Consider the following 19,349-nt stretch of genomic DNA (forward strand, 5'->3'; position numbering starts at 1 on the left):
AAATTGTATTGGGAAAAAAGAGATAAGAAGACATTTGGACGATACGCAAAATTTTCCAATGCCATGCCGGAGTTAACGGCAACGGAATTGACTTCAAAAGATCAAAGCAGCGACTTTGACCAAAGTGGCAACAAAATGGGCTTATCTTCTTTTATTGAAGTAAAATAAGGACCACAAAAATGGAATGATTCGATATACAGAATCTCCAATTAGATTCATTAGGCCATCGGCTTCTCCACAGGTGAAAGTCGCCTTTACAAAGTCGTGAGCGACTTAAATTTTATTGAATGTTGACGTTGATGACAATATATTTTGTCCGAGCAATGTCGAAGGAATGTCGGAGGAATCTAACAGTATTTATCAGCTTTACGGATACATCATAACTGTGATAAGATTAAGAGTTTGTTTGGTATTGCGTTTGAAAAATAGAGTGTTTAAGTTAAAAAAATGTTTTTATTTTTTTATTTTTTTATAAAAGCTTCATTTTTAAGTTTTTGCCAAAATTGCGTTCTCAATTTTTAGGCTTTTTAGACTCTTAAAAGTGTTTTTAATTTTTTTACCAAACGATTACTTTTTTCTTCAAACGGACTTTTTGAGTATTAAACGCAATTTCAGGTTTCTCAAACGTAATCCCAAACAGGGCTTAAGGGGGTCATGGCAGGGGTGGAGTTGGGATTTTTGGTGTGGGGGAACGGCTTTTTTTTAAAAAAAAAATTTCTTTTTTATAAGTTGGGAACTTTAACTTATATAAATACATATCATTTCTCTATATATGTGTTTGTGGGTGTTTATATAAAATAAAAACATAGAGGTCATGGCATTAGAAGACACAATAGTATAACAATTAACAAAATAAACTAAACACGAAGAAAAATGATACAGAAAATAAATAGTGTAAACCCAACTGACTGCATAATAATCACTCTATATATATATATTCCACACTTTCGCACCTAAAATACACCAAAAAAAAGAAAAGAAAAGAAAAGAAAAGAAGCAGAAGCAAATAAATGCAAGGAAAAATGAGATGTGGGGAAGATGGCTAAGAAAAAAAAATACAAACGGAATAATGCATAATATGTTAATTTTAGGGGGACGAATTCATAAAATATGTATATTTTATAAAGAATTTTCAACATTTTGTGTCCTCCACCCTAATACATGGTTCCGCCCTGCCCTCGCCCATTGTTTTTCAAATTTTCTTTCCAAGAAATGTTGTTAAATTAGATATATATGTATTTTTTTTGTTTAAAAATTAGATTTGACTCCTACCAAAATTAAGCTTTACCCTTCATGTTTCCGTGATTCGGTCAAATGAGAAATCACAGTTGGGTCCATGCACATCAGTTCAGTGAAATAGGGGCGGGGTGAGAGTGTAATATATATAACATTACTCATTTTATAGATTTCACTTTCCAAAAATAATTGGTTTTTGTAATTGTATTCTATCGTGAAAAGTCGGGCCATATTGTCTTTTAATAGATTGTAGTGTGTGTTTTGTTTTAAAAGTAAGTCTATTTAATAGACTGATATACGACTGTAACAAAACCAGAATGATGTGACAATAATAAAAAGTTGCTTAAAATTTTTTATGATAAGCATAAATGACAAATAACTGCCAGACCTATACTTTCATTTGAAATTTTGACGTAAACCACAGTATGCCACATTAGCACCAATAATAATACAACACGTGTCTCATATATATATATATGAATTTCAGCCAAGGAAAGAGTTACAATGAAAAACGAGCACAAAAGAAATCCAATGGACAGGAAATTTTTTGTGCGGAAAGAGTTACAATGAAAAACGTGCACAAAAGAAATCCAATGGACAGGAAAATTTTTGAGTAATTAGAACAAATTATAATCGATCTTCCTTCTATTCCCCTTAATCACGTGGAGCCCATACGGTTTGGCCCTTTTGAATTTGAATGCCTCAGCCCACTTAATTAGACTCTCTTTGACTTCTCTTCGGCTCACTAGCTAGCAAGTAGCAACCCTCTCCGGCGATAGTTTTTTATTTTTATTTTTAATGTCATCTTTCTAGTGTTTTTGTGACTTGTTTTTGTTATTTTTTTATTTTTTTTATTGTGGTTGAATTCTCCTTCCCTTTGTTTGTAATTGCTTAGAAAAAAAAAATTCCCCAGTCTGTATTTGCTTAGGAAACGAGCGACGTACGTTGTTAAGAATGCCATTGACTTACGAGATCGTCACATTTTTATTTTTACTTTTATTTTTTATTTTTCCCCTTACGAGATGACAAATGGAAAAGATCAAATGAATCGCTGGATATATATATATATATATATATATATATATAAAAGCAAACATTCACATTGGAAACAAAAAGTTAAGGGTGCGTTTGGTAAAGGATTTGAAAAAGGGAGTGGATTGGAACTGTAGCAGATTTGATTAGTGTGAGAAAAAAAGTAAGAATGTTTTGTATGAAAAGATGAAAAAAAAAAAAAAAATTGTTTTGTAATGATTTTTTTATTTGAATAGTAATAAAAAGTGATTGATGTGATGTAAAAGTAAAAATGTTGAAATCAATTTTGAGATTAATTTTTTTAGGTCTTTGGGTCCAGTCCAGTCCTTCGGCAAACATGCTCTAAAGTTGTATAATTTTTCAAGCTTATTTTAACCTTCATTTCCCTTGATTGGTTTAAAACTAATAAAATAATAATATTTAACCGAAAGAAATGTATAAATAGTTGGCTTTTTTGGGAAGACAATTATTCTCAACTTTTTTCTCTTTTTTTAATTGATTTGACACCATTAGCACTCAACTCAACTAAAAAAATTTCAACATTATTCAATATTTTATATTTTTCAAACAACCCAAACATAATCTTAACTCTTTTTTCTCTGCAATATTTACAATTTTGAATTTAATTCAGTAGAATAGAAAAAAATCGCAAACCCAAACGAGTTGATGTTTGACTTATTTTAAAAATAGCTCTCTAAATTTGATAAAATAAATTTTTCTCCTAAAATATTATTAACTATTCTCCCATTCAAATGAACCGGAGATGATTCTGTTTCATTGTGAACACTCTAACAATCTGCTAAATATCATTAATTTTCTTATAAATGTTGATAAATGCTTTTTAACATACTGTTATACATGTTCTTCGTAAAATCACATGCTACATTTTTAATAGATTGCATTTTCAAAGGGTTTTGAAAAATTGTAAAAGATCCTATTTTTTTTTTTGAAACGGAATTCATATTAGTCTCATTCATAGAAATTATAAGCATAAAGCTCTTACAAACAACCATAGTCAAAGTTACGAGGTTACAAGCATCACAGATGACGTATTATATTCCATATCCAAAACAAATCCACTAACCCATAGTGCTTATTCCTCGGAACTGAGGGTAGACAAACCCCCAACTGAAACACTTCATCCTCGACCCGAAAGCCAAGATAATGTTTACATCCATAACTCAAAGGTCTAGACCATAGCAAATAATCCAGAGGGCATCACACATGCATATTGAGAGGAGATAGAGCCTTATTACAAGCAAAAAAAAACAAGAAATAAAAGTGTATAGGGAAGTAAAGGGGCTAAAACAAAAATACAAACAGAATAGAAAAAAATGGACAAACAACAAATGGAAACCAACAGAACAGGGAAAAACCAGAGACTAAGTGGGAAACGGCAGCCGGAAGGTAGCTGATCGCGTGCTAGCCGGAAACCGACATAGAAGGTGGTGTTGGAGCTCATCGCGGGGGGACATGAGGAAAGACCCGACAGCGGACGGTGGGTGGCAGAGCGGGGGCGGATGAGATCGACGTCGCACACAAAACAAACTAGGGGGAGTTTAAATGAATCCCCCAAGAGCATCGCCAGCAAAGTGTGACAAACAGGCAAGGCAACAAAAACAACACAACAAAATATACGTCAAAAGACAAACATAAAGGAAAGGAAATAAAACAACCAAAAATGAAATAAAAAAAAACAGCCAGAGAGAATCAAAATCAAACCACATCCGCAGAGACGGATCCAGTGCAAAAGGTGTGATGGGCACCGGCGGATCCAGGTAGCAAGGTGGTGGAGCACGCGTCAAGGTGGACTAGGCGACGGGCGGTTGATCGGGAAGGGATGACACGAACCGGAGCCAAACCCGACCCAGCAACAGGTGCGGCAGATGGAGAAGGGCAAAAGATCGACCTCGAAAAAAACCTAAAACCAGAAAAGGGCTGGAGAGGGAGGAGGGAGATGAAGAAAACCCCCAAAGAGCAAGGGACATCAACTAAATAGGCTACCTCTAAGGCCCCGGGGGGGAGGGGGTGGAGAACAGGATGAGGGGGAGAACATGGGTTTTCCCCCTCCGACGGCGCTCTTTGCTAGAGATGAAACCCTAGTAGAGAGCGTCTTGAGACATATATACTTTTCGAATGATACCCTATTTTAATTAAAAGAATGATGTAAAAGATCCTAATTGGTTATTCGATCAGTATTCCAAAAACCAAAAAACAATATCAAGATTTAATTTTCACTATTACGTTAACTTCTTTGACTAAGAGCATTTACAATAGACTCTTTATAATTTGTCTTTCTCAAAAAATGTAACAAAACTCAGGAAAACACCAATTTTAACAAGTCTTATTCTTTACTTTATATTTAACTCTTATCATAGATGTTCCATACATTTAAAGAGCCAAAAAGCTAAGGGTGCATTTGGCAAAGGATTTGAAAAAGGGAGTGGACTGGAACAGTACCAGATTTCATTAATGTGGAAAAGAAAAAAATAAGAATATTTTGTTTGAAAAAGTGAAAAAAAAAAAAATTTGTTTTGTAGTAATTTTTTACAAAACAATTTTTTATTTATTTGAATAGTAACAAAAAGTTATTGATGTGATGTAAAAAGTAAGAATATTAGAATTGATATTGAGATGAATTTTTTAGGTCTTTGGGTCCGGCCTAGTCTAGTCCTTTGGCAAACATGCACTAAAATTGTATAATTTTTTAAGCTTATTTTTACCTTCATCTTCCTTGAGATTGGTTTAAAACTAATAAAATAATAATATTTGAAGTAGAGAAATATATAGATAGTTGGTTTGTTTGGAAATACAATTCTTCTCAACTTTTTTTTCTCTTTTTTTAGTTGATTTGGCACCCCTAACACTTAACTCAACTCAAATTTTTTTTAACTTTATTCAAAATTTTATATTCTTTAAACAACCCAAACATAATCTGAACTCTTTTTTTTCCTCGATATTTACAATTTTAAATTTAATTAAGTAGAATAGAAAAAAATTACAAACCCAAATGAGTTGATGTTTGATTTATTTTAAAAGTAGCTCTTTAAATTTGATAAAGTAAATTTTTCTCCTAAAATATTATTAACTATTATCCCGTTCAAATGAATTGGAGAAAATTCTTTTCTATTGTGAACGTTCTAACAATATGCTAAATATCATTAATTTTGTTATAAATGTTGATAAATGCTATTTAACGTACAACTTGAATAATGTGGTCAGAAAAATTAATTATTATTTTTTTTTTTTACGAGCCCTTATTAATTAAAAAGTTAATTTGACAGTTGTATATCTTAAGTTTTCTGGGGAAGAATTATTATGACTAATGACTATTTATGGAATTATATTGTCCAGCCTTGACCAAAAAAAAAAAAAGTGTGAATGAGGGACTAAAAGTCAAAAATCTCTGGCACCAACATTAACTAAAGGGAAAACTTCAGAAAACCCCTCTGAATTTTCAGCCGTTTTGATATACTCCCTATGAATTTTCAAAACTCTTATTTAGGCCCCCTGAACTTTGGTTTGCTCTCACTTTGGACCATTTTTACTTTTTATACCAATTTTACCCTCAACCAAAACTACGTCGTTTTGGACTCTAAAACTACACCGTTTTGGGCTTCAAAACTACATTACCACCCAACCCAAAATGACGTCGTTTTGAGTATAATATTATAAAAAAAAAAAAAATATTGAAAAAAAAACCGAAATCGAGGGTGACTCTTGGCCAAAATGGGGTGGCCGGACCACCCCATTTTTGGCCATGGGGCTTAGCCACCCCCTGGCCGGTTTGGGGGTGGTCGGACCACCCCCTTGGCCATGGGGGTGGTCCGGCCACCCCCCAAAAGGCCCAAAAAAAAAAAAAAAACAGGGGGAGGGGGGGATCGGGTGCATTTGGGGGTGGTCAAGGGGTTGGGCGATATAGGGTGGCCGAAACCGCCCCAGCCCCTTGGGGGTGATCCGGCCACCCCCAAAAGCACCCGATCCCTTTTTTTTTTTTTAGCCAAGGGGGTGGTTCGACCACCCCCAGATCGGCCAGTGGAGCCACCCCCTTGGCCAAAAATGGGGTGGTCCGGCCACCCCATTTTGGGCAAGCCCTCGATTTCCTTTTTTTTAATTTTTAATTTTTATATTTTGCTTTTATTTTTAATTTTTTTTTAAAAAAAAATTTAATGCCTAAACGACATTGTTTTGGGCTGGGTAGGTGTTGTAGTTTTAGGACACAAAACGACGTAATTTTGGGGAGGGTAAAATGGGTATAAAAAGTAAAATTATTTGACTTTAACGTTAAAGGGTCCAAAGTTAGAGAAAATCAAACTTCAAGGAATTAAAGTGAGAGTTTTAAAAATTCAAGGGGTATGTCAAAACGGCTGGAAGTTCGGTTAAGTTCGGGGAGTATTTCTGAAATTTCTCCCTTAACTAAAAGAGGCCCATCCCCCTTCAATTCCCATCATTCCTTGTACGTAGACACTCAATGAGAGCACTCGATATACAAACAGCGGCCCCCACCGCCGACCCAGAAAAACACATCCCGACGGCCGACGAAGATGTCGACGAAGAGGAGCTCTCACCCGTCGAGGAAGTCCGGCTAACCGTGGCCAACACCGACGACCCAAGCCTCCCCATATGGACCTTCAGGATGTGGTTCTTGGGGTTATTCTCCTGCGCCCTCCTCTCCTTCCTCGACCAGTTCTTCGCCTACCGGACGGAGCCTCTAATCATAACCCAAATCACCGTCCAGGTGGCCAGTCTCCCAGTCGGCCGCTTCATGGCCTCCGTTCTCCCGGAGACCAAGTTTCGGGTACCCGGGTTCGGGTCCCGGACTTTCTCGCTCAATCCGGGTCCGTTCAACATGAAGGAGCACGTGCTCATTTCCATCTTCGCTAATGCTGGGAGTGCATTCGGATCGGGGTCGGCATATGCTGTTGGTATCGTTACCATAATCAAAGCCTTTTACCACCGGAAAATCTCGTTTCTTGCCGGTTGGCTTCTTATCACCACTACGCAGGTACTTATAGCTGTCTCTTTAATGAATTTTGTTTCTTTAAAAGTGTTTTATTTGTTCATTTTCTTCGGAAACAAACAAGTTGCCATGATGATGATGATGTTGATGGGATTTTAAAAACACTTTTTCTTGCTTTTCCCGAGCAAAATGGTTTTGTTTTGGTGTTATTTAAAAGATATGCATGTGTGTCTTGGATTTCGTAACAAAATTTTTATTTTTATTTTTCAAATTTCTCACGTGTGTTTTTTTTTTATATGATTTCTTGATTTTATTAAAAAAAATCTACAGTCTCTCTACATATTGGGTTTTAGCAATTCTGTCTCTAAGAAGTAAAAAATACATGTTTATTATTATTATTATTATTAATAAAAATAAAAAAATATTTTTTAAGGTATTTTTTAAAGAAATATAAGTTTGTTGTAAACTCCGCTTGGTTCCGCCTCTGATGGTGGTTAATTTGCAGGTATTAGGATACGGTTGGGCTGGGCTATTGAGGAAGTACGTGGTGGAACCGGCGCATATGTGGTGGCCGGCAACTCTTGTTCAGGTTTCATTGTTCCGGTACGTACATGTCATCGTCATGCATCTACCCGACCTCTGTAGTCTTCATTGCATTATTAGCTTACCAAGACTTTTTTGTTTACCAAACAACTTATCTCTTTTTTTTTTTTTTTTTTCCTTTTTTTTTCTCATAAAAAATTCAATTATCATTTTACCTTTACATCATATAAATAAATTATTATTATTATTATTCGAAAAATAAATTCACACCAAAATTCTCCACCAAACCTACTTTTTTTTTAAAAAAAAATTTTCCTGGTGTTACCGAGATTCTGAAAAGCCCTAATCAGCTAGTCTTATCCAGATTCCGCGGGGGGGGGGGGTACAACCCCATCTTAATTATTTATTTATTTATTTATTTTAAGTTAATTGACTATTATTTTAATAAGCATGAGTGGTTCATATATACCATATATGATTAATTTTGACAATTTTTTTTTGATAAATTTAAATAATATAAAATTATATACACTATTAAATGTATTAACATTAAAACTTAACTATGAAAGGAATAATAACCATGTCATTTAAAATAAAAAAAAACCTTGTCCGTATCAGAATCGATAGAGTTTTCATATGTAAAAAAGTTGCAGTCTCTCATGAGAGATGACTCTTTGTCCTAGCGAAGGCTTCTTTGCTCGGATAGGAGAAGGCTTTCCTTGCCCCTTCACATTTTCTTGCCCAGTTATTGGGCGCTTAATTTTTTTTATTTTTTATTTATTTTTTTAACATAGAATTCGGCCCAAACATATCCAAATTTTAACTTGGACATATTTAGAGAGAGATCCTCAAAGACAATGTCACCACATCATTTGTGGAGATTGACTAAATCGTGATATTGACCTATTTTTTTATAAATCTAATTAGTCATTTTAGATAAAAGTAATATTTGATTTAATTTTTGCATTTGGAATGCTCTAATAACTTTAAATCTTTATAAAATATTAATATAGTATATAACACTATTTAATACTAAGAAAGAAAAAAGAAAAGAAAAGAAGAGAAGATAATAATACTGAAGTGACAACGCCAGCTCAATCCTATTGGGAAGAGTCTAAATCATTCATCCTAGTTGACTCAGCCAGCCCCTTAAATTGACCCCCATTTTACGAGTCATAGTCATACCGTGAGTGGGAGAGTTGCCTGCATGTGACTCATGACGGTACGTGGGAATAGTCCAAAACTAAAATTCAACTATTTCAATAACTGTAGACCACTTTTTCCAAATACACTACTACTATACTCTTCTCTCTTTCTATTTTTATTTTATTTGATAGCCAAATACACTATAATCTCCTCCCCTATAATCTTATCAATTCAAAGTTCCCATAGTTCCAAGTTTGGTGGAAAATACGGGACTGTAGATTTAGTTGGGATTAATACAATTCTTTGCACTATCTTGTTAAAATATTAATTAAATTTTAGGGAAAACTTTATTTTGGCCCCCTGAATTTTCACTCATTTTTATAAACCTCCTGAATTTCCAAATATCTCATTTTGGATTTCTGAACTTTCAATTACTCTCAATGTGGACCCCTCCGTCAGATTTTAAACGTTAAATGACGTTTATACCCTTGACTTTTGTATAAAATTCAAACTTCCAAAACATTTTTTTATTTAAAAAAAAATGAAAATCAAGGACATTTTGGTCTTTTTTTTTTTGTATTTTTAACGGCTAAAATTAATGGAAGGGTTCTAATTGAGAGTAATTGAAAGTTTAGGGGTCCCAAATGAGGGATTTGGAAGTTTAGGGAGATTTGTATAATTGAGTGGAAGTTTAGGGGGACAAAGTGAAGTTTCTCTTAAATTTTTTTATTTTTTTCTATAAGCTTAAGTTTTTAAATAAGTAGTGATTTAACATAATATCAAAATAAAAAATTTTGAGTTTAAAACATTATCTTCAATTTTTCTCTCATTTTGTTTTAAAATTTTACTTGTTAAAAAAGAGTTTAAAGCCATGCGAAAGAAAAGTATAAGAATATTAATTAAATCTACTATTTTCTGTACACGCTTAATATTTTAAAATAAATAATAATTTAACACGACTTTAGTAAATGATATTAAGAGGATGTTTTTTTATTGAGATATTTATGGTCCCCACCCCAGTTATCATAATTACATATGAATTAACAAAAGAGTTATATAAGCCAAGACAGTTATCGAAAACAAACAAACGGGCCACGAATTTGCTACTCGGCCTCTAGTTTGTCGGGCCTCCTGTCTTTTTCTTTCATTTTCGTTTTTGGGTTTAGGCCGAAACAATACTCATCCACATCAAATGATAAGACCGCACTCGTTTTGTCACACTCTAGTAGTTTTTAAAAGTATTTAATAGATTAAGAATTCTTTAACCCATCTCCTCATAAATTAGAAAAATATCTCAGCCAAGCAAAAAATATTTTCAACAAAATTTTTTTTTGAAAATATTTTCCAAAAAACATTTTTCCATGTTGGCAATTACAGAAGGACATAAATTTCCTTGAAACTAGTCTGGAGAGGAATAATCCCACATTGCCCATGAACAAGATCTTAAGCATGTTTATAAGGAATGGGTAATTCTCTCTTATCGAACCGGTTTTATAAGATGAGTTAGGTCCACGAATTTGTTCATGGTATCAGAGACTACCATAGGACGAATGGGGTCCACACTACTTACCCTGTAACAAGGACCACGAAAAATACGGATATGGAGGTGTTTATAAGAAATTGGCTGGGACAAATTCGTGGTCCTAGTTCGAATCCCCTTTCCCCAAGAGGTAGTTTAATTGGCTGGGACCACGCCTTATAAAGCAGAGGTCACTAGTTCGAATCCCCTTTCCCCCTCTTGTGCGGACATGTCAAAAAAAAAAAAAAAGAAATTGGCAACCCTATATTATCAAAGTGTTTATAAACATTTAAAATGCACATTAAATTTAGTTTAAGTTAATAATCTGTATTAACTATTAATGAGGTTATGAATTTAATGTGCATTTTAAATGTTTATAGTCACTTTACACTATTTTACGTGGGTTGGAGAGTATTTCCTCCAGATTGGTTTGGAGGAAATTTTTGTCAATTACAGAAATTGAGCAAAAGCGAAAAACGGCCGGTGATTTCAGGCAACCTCCAACAGAGTTTCAAAAAACTCATGCGGTTGTCTGACAATTTGAAAAAAAGAAACTTCAACTCGAAAAATAGTTTATGAAATTTAAAAAACGGAAACCATTCTTTGAAATTAATTATTATTTTTTTTTTTTATCAAACCGAAAATATTATTGGTCCAACCAAACACCGAAAAAATATCACATGTCGTCTTGATTCCATTAACATATTCAGGCCACTGTATAAAATGTGAAAGACTCTTCTAATTCTTGTTAACTTTTGATTTTCCTTTTTGCAGGGCTTTGCATGAACGTGAAAAGGAGCAGCGTATGTCTAGGGCAAAGTTCTTCCTAATTGCACTGATTTGCAGCTTCTCATGGTACCTGTTTCCTGGGTACCTGTTCACAACACTAACAAACATATCATGGGTGTGCTGGGTATTCTCCAAGTCAGTGACAGCTCAGCAGATCGGCTCCGGCATGAGAGGCCTTGGAGTGGGAGCTGTGACTCTTGACTGGGCTGCTGTATCATCTTTCTTGTTCAGCCCCCTCATCAGCCCTTTCTTCTCCATTGTCAACATTTTTGCAGGCTACATATTGATACTCTACATTGCAATCCCTACAGCATACTGGGGGTTTGACTTGTACAATGCAAGTAGATTTCCTATTTTCTCTTCACACTTGTTTACAGCAGTAGGACAAAAGTACAACATATCAGCCATTGTAAATGACAAGTTTGAACTCGATCAAGCGACATATACGGACCAAGGACGGATTCACTTGAGCATGTTTTTCGCTCTCACATATGGATTTGGATTCGCCACAATCGCATCCACCCTCACCCATGTGTTACTCTTCTATGGCAGGTATATATATAAGACCCCTTCCAAAGTAGATAACAAAACCATGCTTCTCTATCATTAAAGTCTTTGTAAAGTCTGATTTCATGCACAATTAATGTATGAGCAGGGAAATTTATGAGCGGTATCATGCTTCGTATCGGGGTAAGGAGGATATTCATACCAAATTGATGAGGAGATACAAGGACGTACCTTCCTGGTGGTTCTACTTGTTGCTTGCTGTGACACTTGCAGTTTCCTTTGTACTCTGCATATTTTTAAACGATCAGATCCAGATGCCATGGTGGGGGCTCCTCTTTGCCGGAGCCATGGCCTTCACCTTCACTCTTCCAATCAGCATCATAACTGCGACAACAAACCAGGTTAGTGGGTTCAAACTAAACCAGTTTCACTAAAGCATGCATTTCAACTGGTTGTGCATTTTTCAATTCCATGATCTGCATAACAACTTGCTGTTTTCCTGTGAATGATTTGATGTTCATACAGACACCGGGGCTAAACATTATCACGGAGTACGCAATGGGTCTAATATACCCAGGAAGACCAATAGCCAATGTGTGCTTCAAAACCTATGGCTATATGAGCATGGCTCAGGCTGTCTCCTTCCTCAGTGACTTCAAGCTAGGACATTACATGAAGATTCCTCCAAGATCAATGTTTTTAGTTCAGGTACTTTCTTCTTTTCTACCATTAACAGATCAAAAGAATGAAAATAAGTGTACACATTTATTTAATATTATTTAGATATTAGATCTTTTTAACACCCGAGTGGAAACATCTTTTGAAGGTGTCTTAAAGCTAAAAGATTAATTACCCTTTGTTTTCCGTTTTAAAACAAAAACATTAACAAATAACCCAAAATACAATACTCACAAAATGCTAGACTGTTTTCGCCTTTGTCACATTATAACACTTTCTCAAGCCAAAACAAAAAACGCCCTTCTAAACACATTACCAAACAAAGCCCATGTATTTAATATGTATATCCTTCTTCAACCTCCAAGTTATCCCATTCATATTACTCGAAGTGTAGATGGTACGTACCCGCTAGTATGGTAGCGTCCACTGTAAAGCTGACGCTAATACTTATCTTTTGGGCCAACTATTAGCGTCCACTTAAATGTGGACGTTAATAGTTGTACATTAGTATTAGCATTGACGATTCAGTCGCCCCTAATAAGTTGTCCCTGATGAGTAGATTTCTTGTAGTGTACCGATTGCTTGATATTACTAAAGAAAAGCATTGTCCAGTATAACACCAGAGTGGATGCTAGGAAGAATCAAAATTGCTTTCTAGACACATCTTATGTATTTGTAAATGCAAAAACCAGCTCAAAATATAAATTACCTATTTTGAAACAGATGCAATGAAAGCAGAAAGCATGACTTATTGTAATTTCATATTGAAAAGAAGCAAAGCAAGCTAGATGCGTATAATGATCTTAGAACAACAATGAAAATAATCCAAAAACAATCCAATATATTCAAGCTATTCTGGCACATTTTCCGCAAACTACTGAGATATTTTACTCTGCTGTTCATTGGTTCATGCGTATACCTAGTTCATAGGAACAATTCTGGCTGCAACCGTCAACCTCGCAGTGGCAGTGTGGTTGCTCGACTCTATTAAGAACATATGCCAGGATGATCTCCTTCCCTCGGACAGTCCCTGGACATGTCCCTGGGACCGGGTCTTCTTTGATGCATCTGTAATTTGGGGTCTGGTAGGACCGAAACGGATATTTGGAACTCTGGGAAACTATGCAGCGATGAATTGGTTCTTCCTTGGAGGTGCAATAGGGCCAGTTATTGTTTGGCTGCTTCATAAGACATTCCCTGGGCAATCATGGATTCCCTTGATTAACCTTCCAGTCCTCCTCGGAGCAACAGGAATGATGCCACCGGCAACACCCTTGAACTACAATGCCTGGATTATAGTTGGAACATTTTTCAATTTCTACATCTTCCGCTACCGAAAGCAATGGTGGCAGAGGTACAATTATGTTCTTTCAGCAGCACTGGATGCTGGGGTGGCTTTCATGGGTGTGCTATTGTACTTTTCACTGGGCTTGGAAAACAAAAATGTGTCCTGGTGGGGTACTGACGGTGAACATTGTCCATTAGCAACATGTCCTACAGCCAAGGGCATAGTGGTTGATGGTTGTCCAGTGACCTAATATCTGTATGCTTCTGTTATAGATCATTTCCCTCTAATGTTGCACAACATATTAGTAGCAATTACAATGATACTACACCCAAAGTGGAGGGAATTTCATGCATTGTAGGGATTTATAATGTTTCATGTAAATTATCTTTCAAATCCTATATATATATATTTGGTACTTGTCCAAAATAAAAAGAATCATGATCTATGTTGCTTAAATACAACATTATACAGTGGCACTATTGAATTGGTAACTAAGGAGGCAGAAACAATGTAATTGCAATGATGGGGATGGTGGAAAGCAATTGGTATTAATGAGGTTTTACAAAGAGGATTAGTAGAAAATTTAGGCCCAACTTTTCCTTTAAAATTGGAGAGATATAAAAATTAGGCAGATCAAAGAATTGAAATTTCCTTTCTTTTCTTCTGGAAGCAGAAGTGTATATCATATCAGAGTTGCAAGTAGTCACATATCAAGGGTTTGTAATTACCAACTTATGCCATTTTTATGGTCTAGATTTAAAAATATTAATTATCATTATTTTTTTCAATTTTTAATAACTAAATATTGGCTAATTACATACACATTTGTCTAGATAAGGTCAATAAAAACTGAAATGAATATCAAACAAAGTCTCAACAAACTGCATAGTAGTTAAAACTAGTTCAAATTTGACCAGACTTATTTCAAGTTTGGTTTAAATCATAAATGGACCAATTCTATAGTTTTCCAAACACCCCTTAGTCTAAACAAACTGCCTTTCTTGTATTCTTTTGGTGCACTTTGGTAGCGTTCCCCTCTGTGGTCATCCTATTTAATTTATCTAATGAAAAAAGAGAAGGAAGACGAGGAACAGTGGAGCACCTTCTCCATTTTTCATTAAGGGTTTATTTGTTCTTGTAAAACGCTTTTAGTATTTTTCAGGTGTTTACTAAGGCAGGAAAATTTGGCTAGTTGAAAATTTTTTCTGCCTACCTTTAAACACATTGGCCATGTTTGTTACAATTTTTGTTTTTTGTTCTCAAGACAAATACATTAATAAACAATTCAAAACAAAACATTTTGTTTTTCGTCTACTTTTCTTGTTGTAGGAATATGTTGACAAATATGTGCTTAACTTTTGCAAGGTCAGAGCTAACTTATTATTTAAATTTTTTTAAAAAATTAGGGTGGATATGTGACCACCCTAAGAGCATCTCCAGCAGAAGTGTTCGTTTTACTACTCAAAATACAACTTTTTTCATTTTAGCTATTAGTTTTTCACTACATACTCCAACAAGAACATCTATTTTAACTATCTACTCTAATTAAATATTATTTTTCTGTATTATTTTATTAGTTTTTTAACATTTCCTTGTCTTCCCCATAAAAAGAGATAAAGAGAGGAGAGAGAAAAGATTAAAAAATAGAATTATAGGGGTGGGCAAAAACTGGGCAAAACCCGCACAATATGCAGACCCAACCCGACCCAACCCTCCCCTCCTCGCCCCGCTCCGACCCGTGCGGTTTTTGTGTTCATTTTCACGGGTTCGGTTCAGAAATCCCCAACCCGTGTGGGGCGGGGCAGGTATCGGGTTCAGCAAGTTTTTCTATGCGGGGACCCGCCCCGCCCCGTAAAACTCGTCCTTGACCTAACACTTAAAAAACCCTAGAATCTCATAAGTCATATCTGGATATCCTACCCTCATTTTTTTTACTCAGCAGCTGCCTCCGGCCTCTCAGTGTCTCACTCTCAGCCTCTCACTCTCTGAGTTTCTAACAGTCTCTGGTGCTCCGCTGCTCGATTGTCGCTGCTCCTCCTTGATTTTCAACTCTCTGAGTCTCTCACTATCTTCGCTGCTCCACCCAAATCCTCTTGGTTCTCTCACTATCGCCGACTCGCCTCTCCTCTCTCCTCGGTCCTCACTGCTCACCGTCTCCTCTCCTCTCTCTCTCGCTCTCATCTCTCTGTCGCGGCTCCTCTCTCACTGTCGCTTCTTCTTCTTATTAAGGTTTGATTTTATTGTTAGGGTTTTATGTTGTTAAGGATTTTTTTTGTTAAGGATTCTTGCTAGATGTTAATAATTTATGGATTGATTATGTTGGGTTCGATTTTTTGCTGAAGTACTCATTTCAGTTTTGCTTCTTGTTAAGATTTTTGTTGAAGTACCGAATCAAGCTGATTCTCTCACCCCCTTGGCCTCAAGTAATTGTTTGTTGAAGTACCGAAATATCGTTTGTGCCTTCTGGTTTGATTATGTTGGGTTAGGTTGGATTTTTTGTATGCCGATTGATTATTTAGTCTTGCATTTACCGTGTGCCAATTGATTATTTTTTGTACTGATTTCATGTTAAAAAATGCTAATATTATGCAGTATTGATTTATTTTTGTTGTTGTTGATTTTTTTTTTTTTTTTTCCACTTATTATAGACTCATGGATGGTCATTCAGGTAGTGGTATTGGTTCTAGTTCTGTTTCATCTTTTCCTAACCCTAGTTTAGTTATCCAACCAAAACCTAAAAAATCTGAGCAAACATCAATGGTTTGGGAACATTTTACCAAGTTAGAGAGGGGTGATCCTGAGGATCCTAAATCCCAATGCAAGTATTGCAAGAAATTGTTTGGTTGTCACACTAGAAATCATGGTTCTTCAGCCATGCTTGTGCATTTGAGGAAGACTTGCCAAAAATATCCCGGTAGGTTTGATAAAGATGATAAGTCACAATCAAAATTAAGTTTCGAGGTTAAGAGGGAAGGCCAAATGGCAATGGGAGAAGGATCTGTTGGTAATTTGGTGATTACTAAATACAATGTTGTGGAAATAAGGGAAGCAATTGATAAGATGCTAATTAAAGATGAGTTGCCATTTAGGTTTGTGGAAGGTGAAGGGTTTCAGGATTTATTGAATGTAGTTGAGCCTAGATTTTCAATTCATTCTCGTTATACAGTGATGAAGGATTGTGTTAAGATCTTTTTGGCTGAGAAGGAAAAGTTGAGGGCAATGTTCATGACAACTGGGGTTCAGATTTGTCTTACCACGGATACATGGACTTGGGTGCAAAACCTTAATTACATGGTAATCAACTCTCATTTTATTGATAGTGGTTGGAACTTATACAAAAAAATTTTAAACTTTTTTTAATTCCTAATCACAAAGCTGATACTATTGGGGAGAAGATTTTGTTGTATATGTTTGAGTGGGGTGTTCATAACATTTTCGCTATCACAGTTGACAATGTTATTGCCAATGATGTTGCTTTGGAATTCGTGAAGAAGAGAACTTGTACTAAGGAGGGCGCTATATTAGAGAGTAGGTTTATGCATATCAAGTGTTGTGCACACATACTAAATCTTATTGTGACTGAGGGTTTGAAAAGGTTGAGGACTCCACTGTGAGAGTTAGAAGTGCGGTGAAGTATATGAATTCTTCACCTGCAAGATTTGAGAAGTTTAAGGCTTGTATTGAAAGAGAACAACTTGCTTTCAAGGGTTTGTTGTGTCTTGATGTTCTCACTAGATGGAACTCTACATTTTTGATGTTGGAAGGTGCTGAAAAATGTCGAGCTGCTTTCCAACTTATGGAAGAGCTTGATAAGAACTTTAAGCCTACATTGACGGAGGAAAAGAATGAGAAAAATGGTTTGGGACCTCCTACTTGTGCTGATTGGAATCGTATTAGGATTTTTCTCAAGTTTCACAAACTTTTTTATGATGCCACTTTGAGAATTTCGGGGTATTTGTATTGTACATTTAATATGTACTTTCAAGAAATTTGTGGCATTCAAATGCATTTACAGGAACATATTGATAATGGTGATTATGTATTGAGTGCTATGGCGGAGAAGATGATGACGAAGTACAATAAATATTGGGAGGATCTTGATAACAATGATAGGCTAACTTGATAATGTTTGATGCTGTTATACTTGATCCACGAACTAAATTGGTGTCGTTAGAATATTGGTTCAAAGATGTTCTTGGTGTTGATAAATGTAGTGAAATGATGAAAAAATTGAGGTATATCCTTAACAAATTATATGATCACTATAGCTCCGGAGATAGTTCATCTCAAGTTCCACATAGTAGTGAATTACCTCAAGGTTCGTCAATGAAAATAGAAGAAAGTGAGAATGCTAACCTCTACTTCATGAATAGGTTTCATAAGTACCTAACTTCTAAAAGCGATATTGAAAGCAAATCGGAGATTGATCGATATTTGATGGAGGATGTTGAAAAAGCAAATGCGAATTTTGATATTTTAAATTGGTGGATGGTGAACTCAACCAAATTCCCAATAGTTGCCAAAATAGCACGAGATGTGTTGGCTATTCCCATTACAACAGTTGCTTCAGAGTCGGCTTTTAGCACTGGAGGACGTGTGTTGGATCCTCTTCGAAGTTCATTGGCCCCAAGTACGGTTGAAGCATTAATATGTTCACAAAATTGATTAAGATCAAAACCTCTAAGTTCTGACTTAGATATGGTTGATGATGCTGAAAGTTATAAGCTCGATTCAGCTCAGTTTTTTGATTATTTTAGTTTGCTTAATATATTTTGCTATTTACAAATTTCATTTATCGGTTTCAATTGATATTGTAATGCTTTTTTTTTTTTTTTTTTTTTTTTTTTTTTTTTCAATTCTTTGTAGAAGTAACTTTGAAGAACATCAGCATTTTACTTGAGGATGATTAGTGACTTGAAGTTGAAATTGCATTATGGATTTTACTTGAAGTTGAAGTTGAAGTTGAAGTTGCATTCTGAATGATTAGTCATTTTACTTGGAAGTTGCATTCTGCTGGGTTTTGTTGCTTAGAGTTTGATGTAACTATAAACTATGGGTATTAACTGTTAAATAAGTTTTCGGTTTGTTTTTTTTCCCCATCTTTTTGATTAAAAAACAAACCTAACCATATTTTTATGAAAACTAAAAAAAAAAAAGCCAAAATATCATTCTGCTGGGTTTTGTTGCTTACAGTTGTAGCCTTTAGGCTTAGTCCCAACAAAAAGCCCATATTCTGATTAAAAAATAATAATAAAAAAAAACCCATATATGTGTGGCCTTTTAGGCCTAGCCCAAAAAATTGAATAAAATAAATTACAAAAATGTCATGCCAAAAAACCCAACCCACCCCGCAAAACCCGCAAACCCACATCTATTTAACTCACACCGCAATACCCGAACCCGCACGGATATTGGTCATTGGGCTCGGTGGCGGGTTGAAATTGCAAAACCCGCAAGGTGCAGGGCGGGTAGGAAAAAGTTCGATACCCGATACCGGCCCGTGCCTAGCCCTAAATAGAAGGAAAGATAAAGTATAATAAAATATTACTTACAAGTTGCTACAGTAACTTGTAAATATGAAAGTTCACTATAGCAGTTGTAGGAAAACTTTTCATTGTACAATATCTGTTGGAACAAGAAAAATTAACAAA

The 19,349-nt window shown here is 35.4% G+C and overlaps 1 protein-coding gene across 1 annotated transcript; it reads left to right on the forward strand.

Annotated features, from left to right (window-relative positions):
* The first annotated feature begins 6,709 nt into the window (after positions 1-6,709).
* LOC132177480 (oligopeptide transporter 4) lies at positions 6,710-14,096 on the forward strand. The gene is made up of 6 exons (XM_059589820.2): positions 6,710-7,273; positions 7,734-7,831; positions 11,211-11,777; positions 11,881-12,133; positions 12,258-12,440; positions 13,334-14,096. The coding sequence occupies exons 1-6, from the start codon at positions 6,740-6,742 to the stop codon at positions 13,946-13,948; spliced, it is 2,250 nt and encodes a 749-aa protein (XP_059445803.2). The 5' UTR covers positions 6,710-6,739; the 3' UTR covers positions 13,949-14,096.
* The last annotated feature ends 5,253 nt before the right edge of the window (positions 14,097-19,349 follow it).

This window comes from Corylus avellana, chromosome 4 (assembly GCF_965113065.1).
Source record: "Corylus avellana chromosome 4, dhCorAvel1.hap1.2, whole genome shotgun sequence".
NCBI lineage: Eukaryota > Viridiplantae > Streptophyta > Magnoliopsida > Fagales > Betulaceae > Corylus > Corylus avellana.

Bases quoted from the DNA above. Each gene is read 5' to 3' on its own strand.
- LOC132177480 (XM_059589820.2), top strand. From the start codon at position 6,740: ATGAGAGCACTCGATATACAAACAGCGGCCCCCACCGCCGACCCAGAA. The intron at 12,134-12,257 runs GTTAGTGGGTTC...ATGTTCATACAG, and splicing joins TAACTGCGACAACAAACCAG to ACACCGGGGCTAAACATTAT. The intron at 12,441-13,333 runs GTACTTTCTTCT...GCGTATACCTAG, and splicing joins GATCAATGTTTTTAGTTCAG to TTCATAGGAACAATTCTGGC.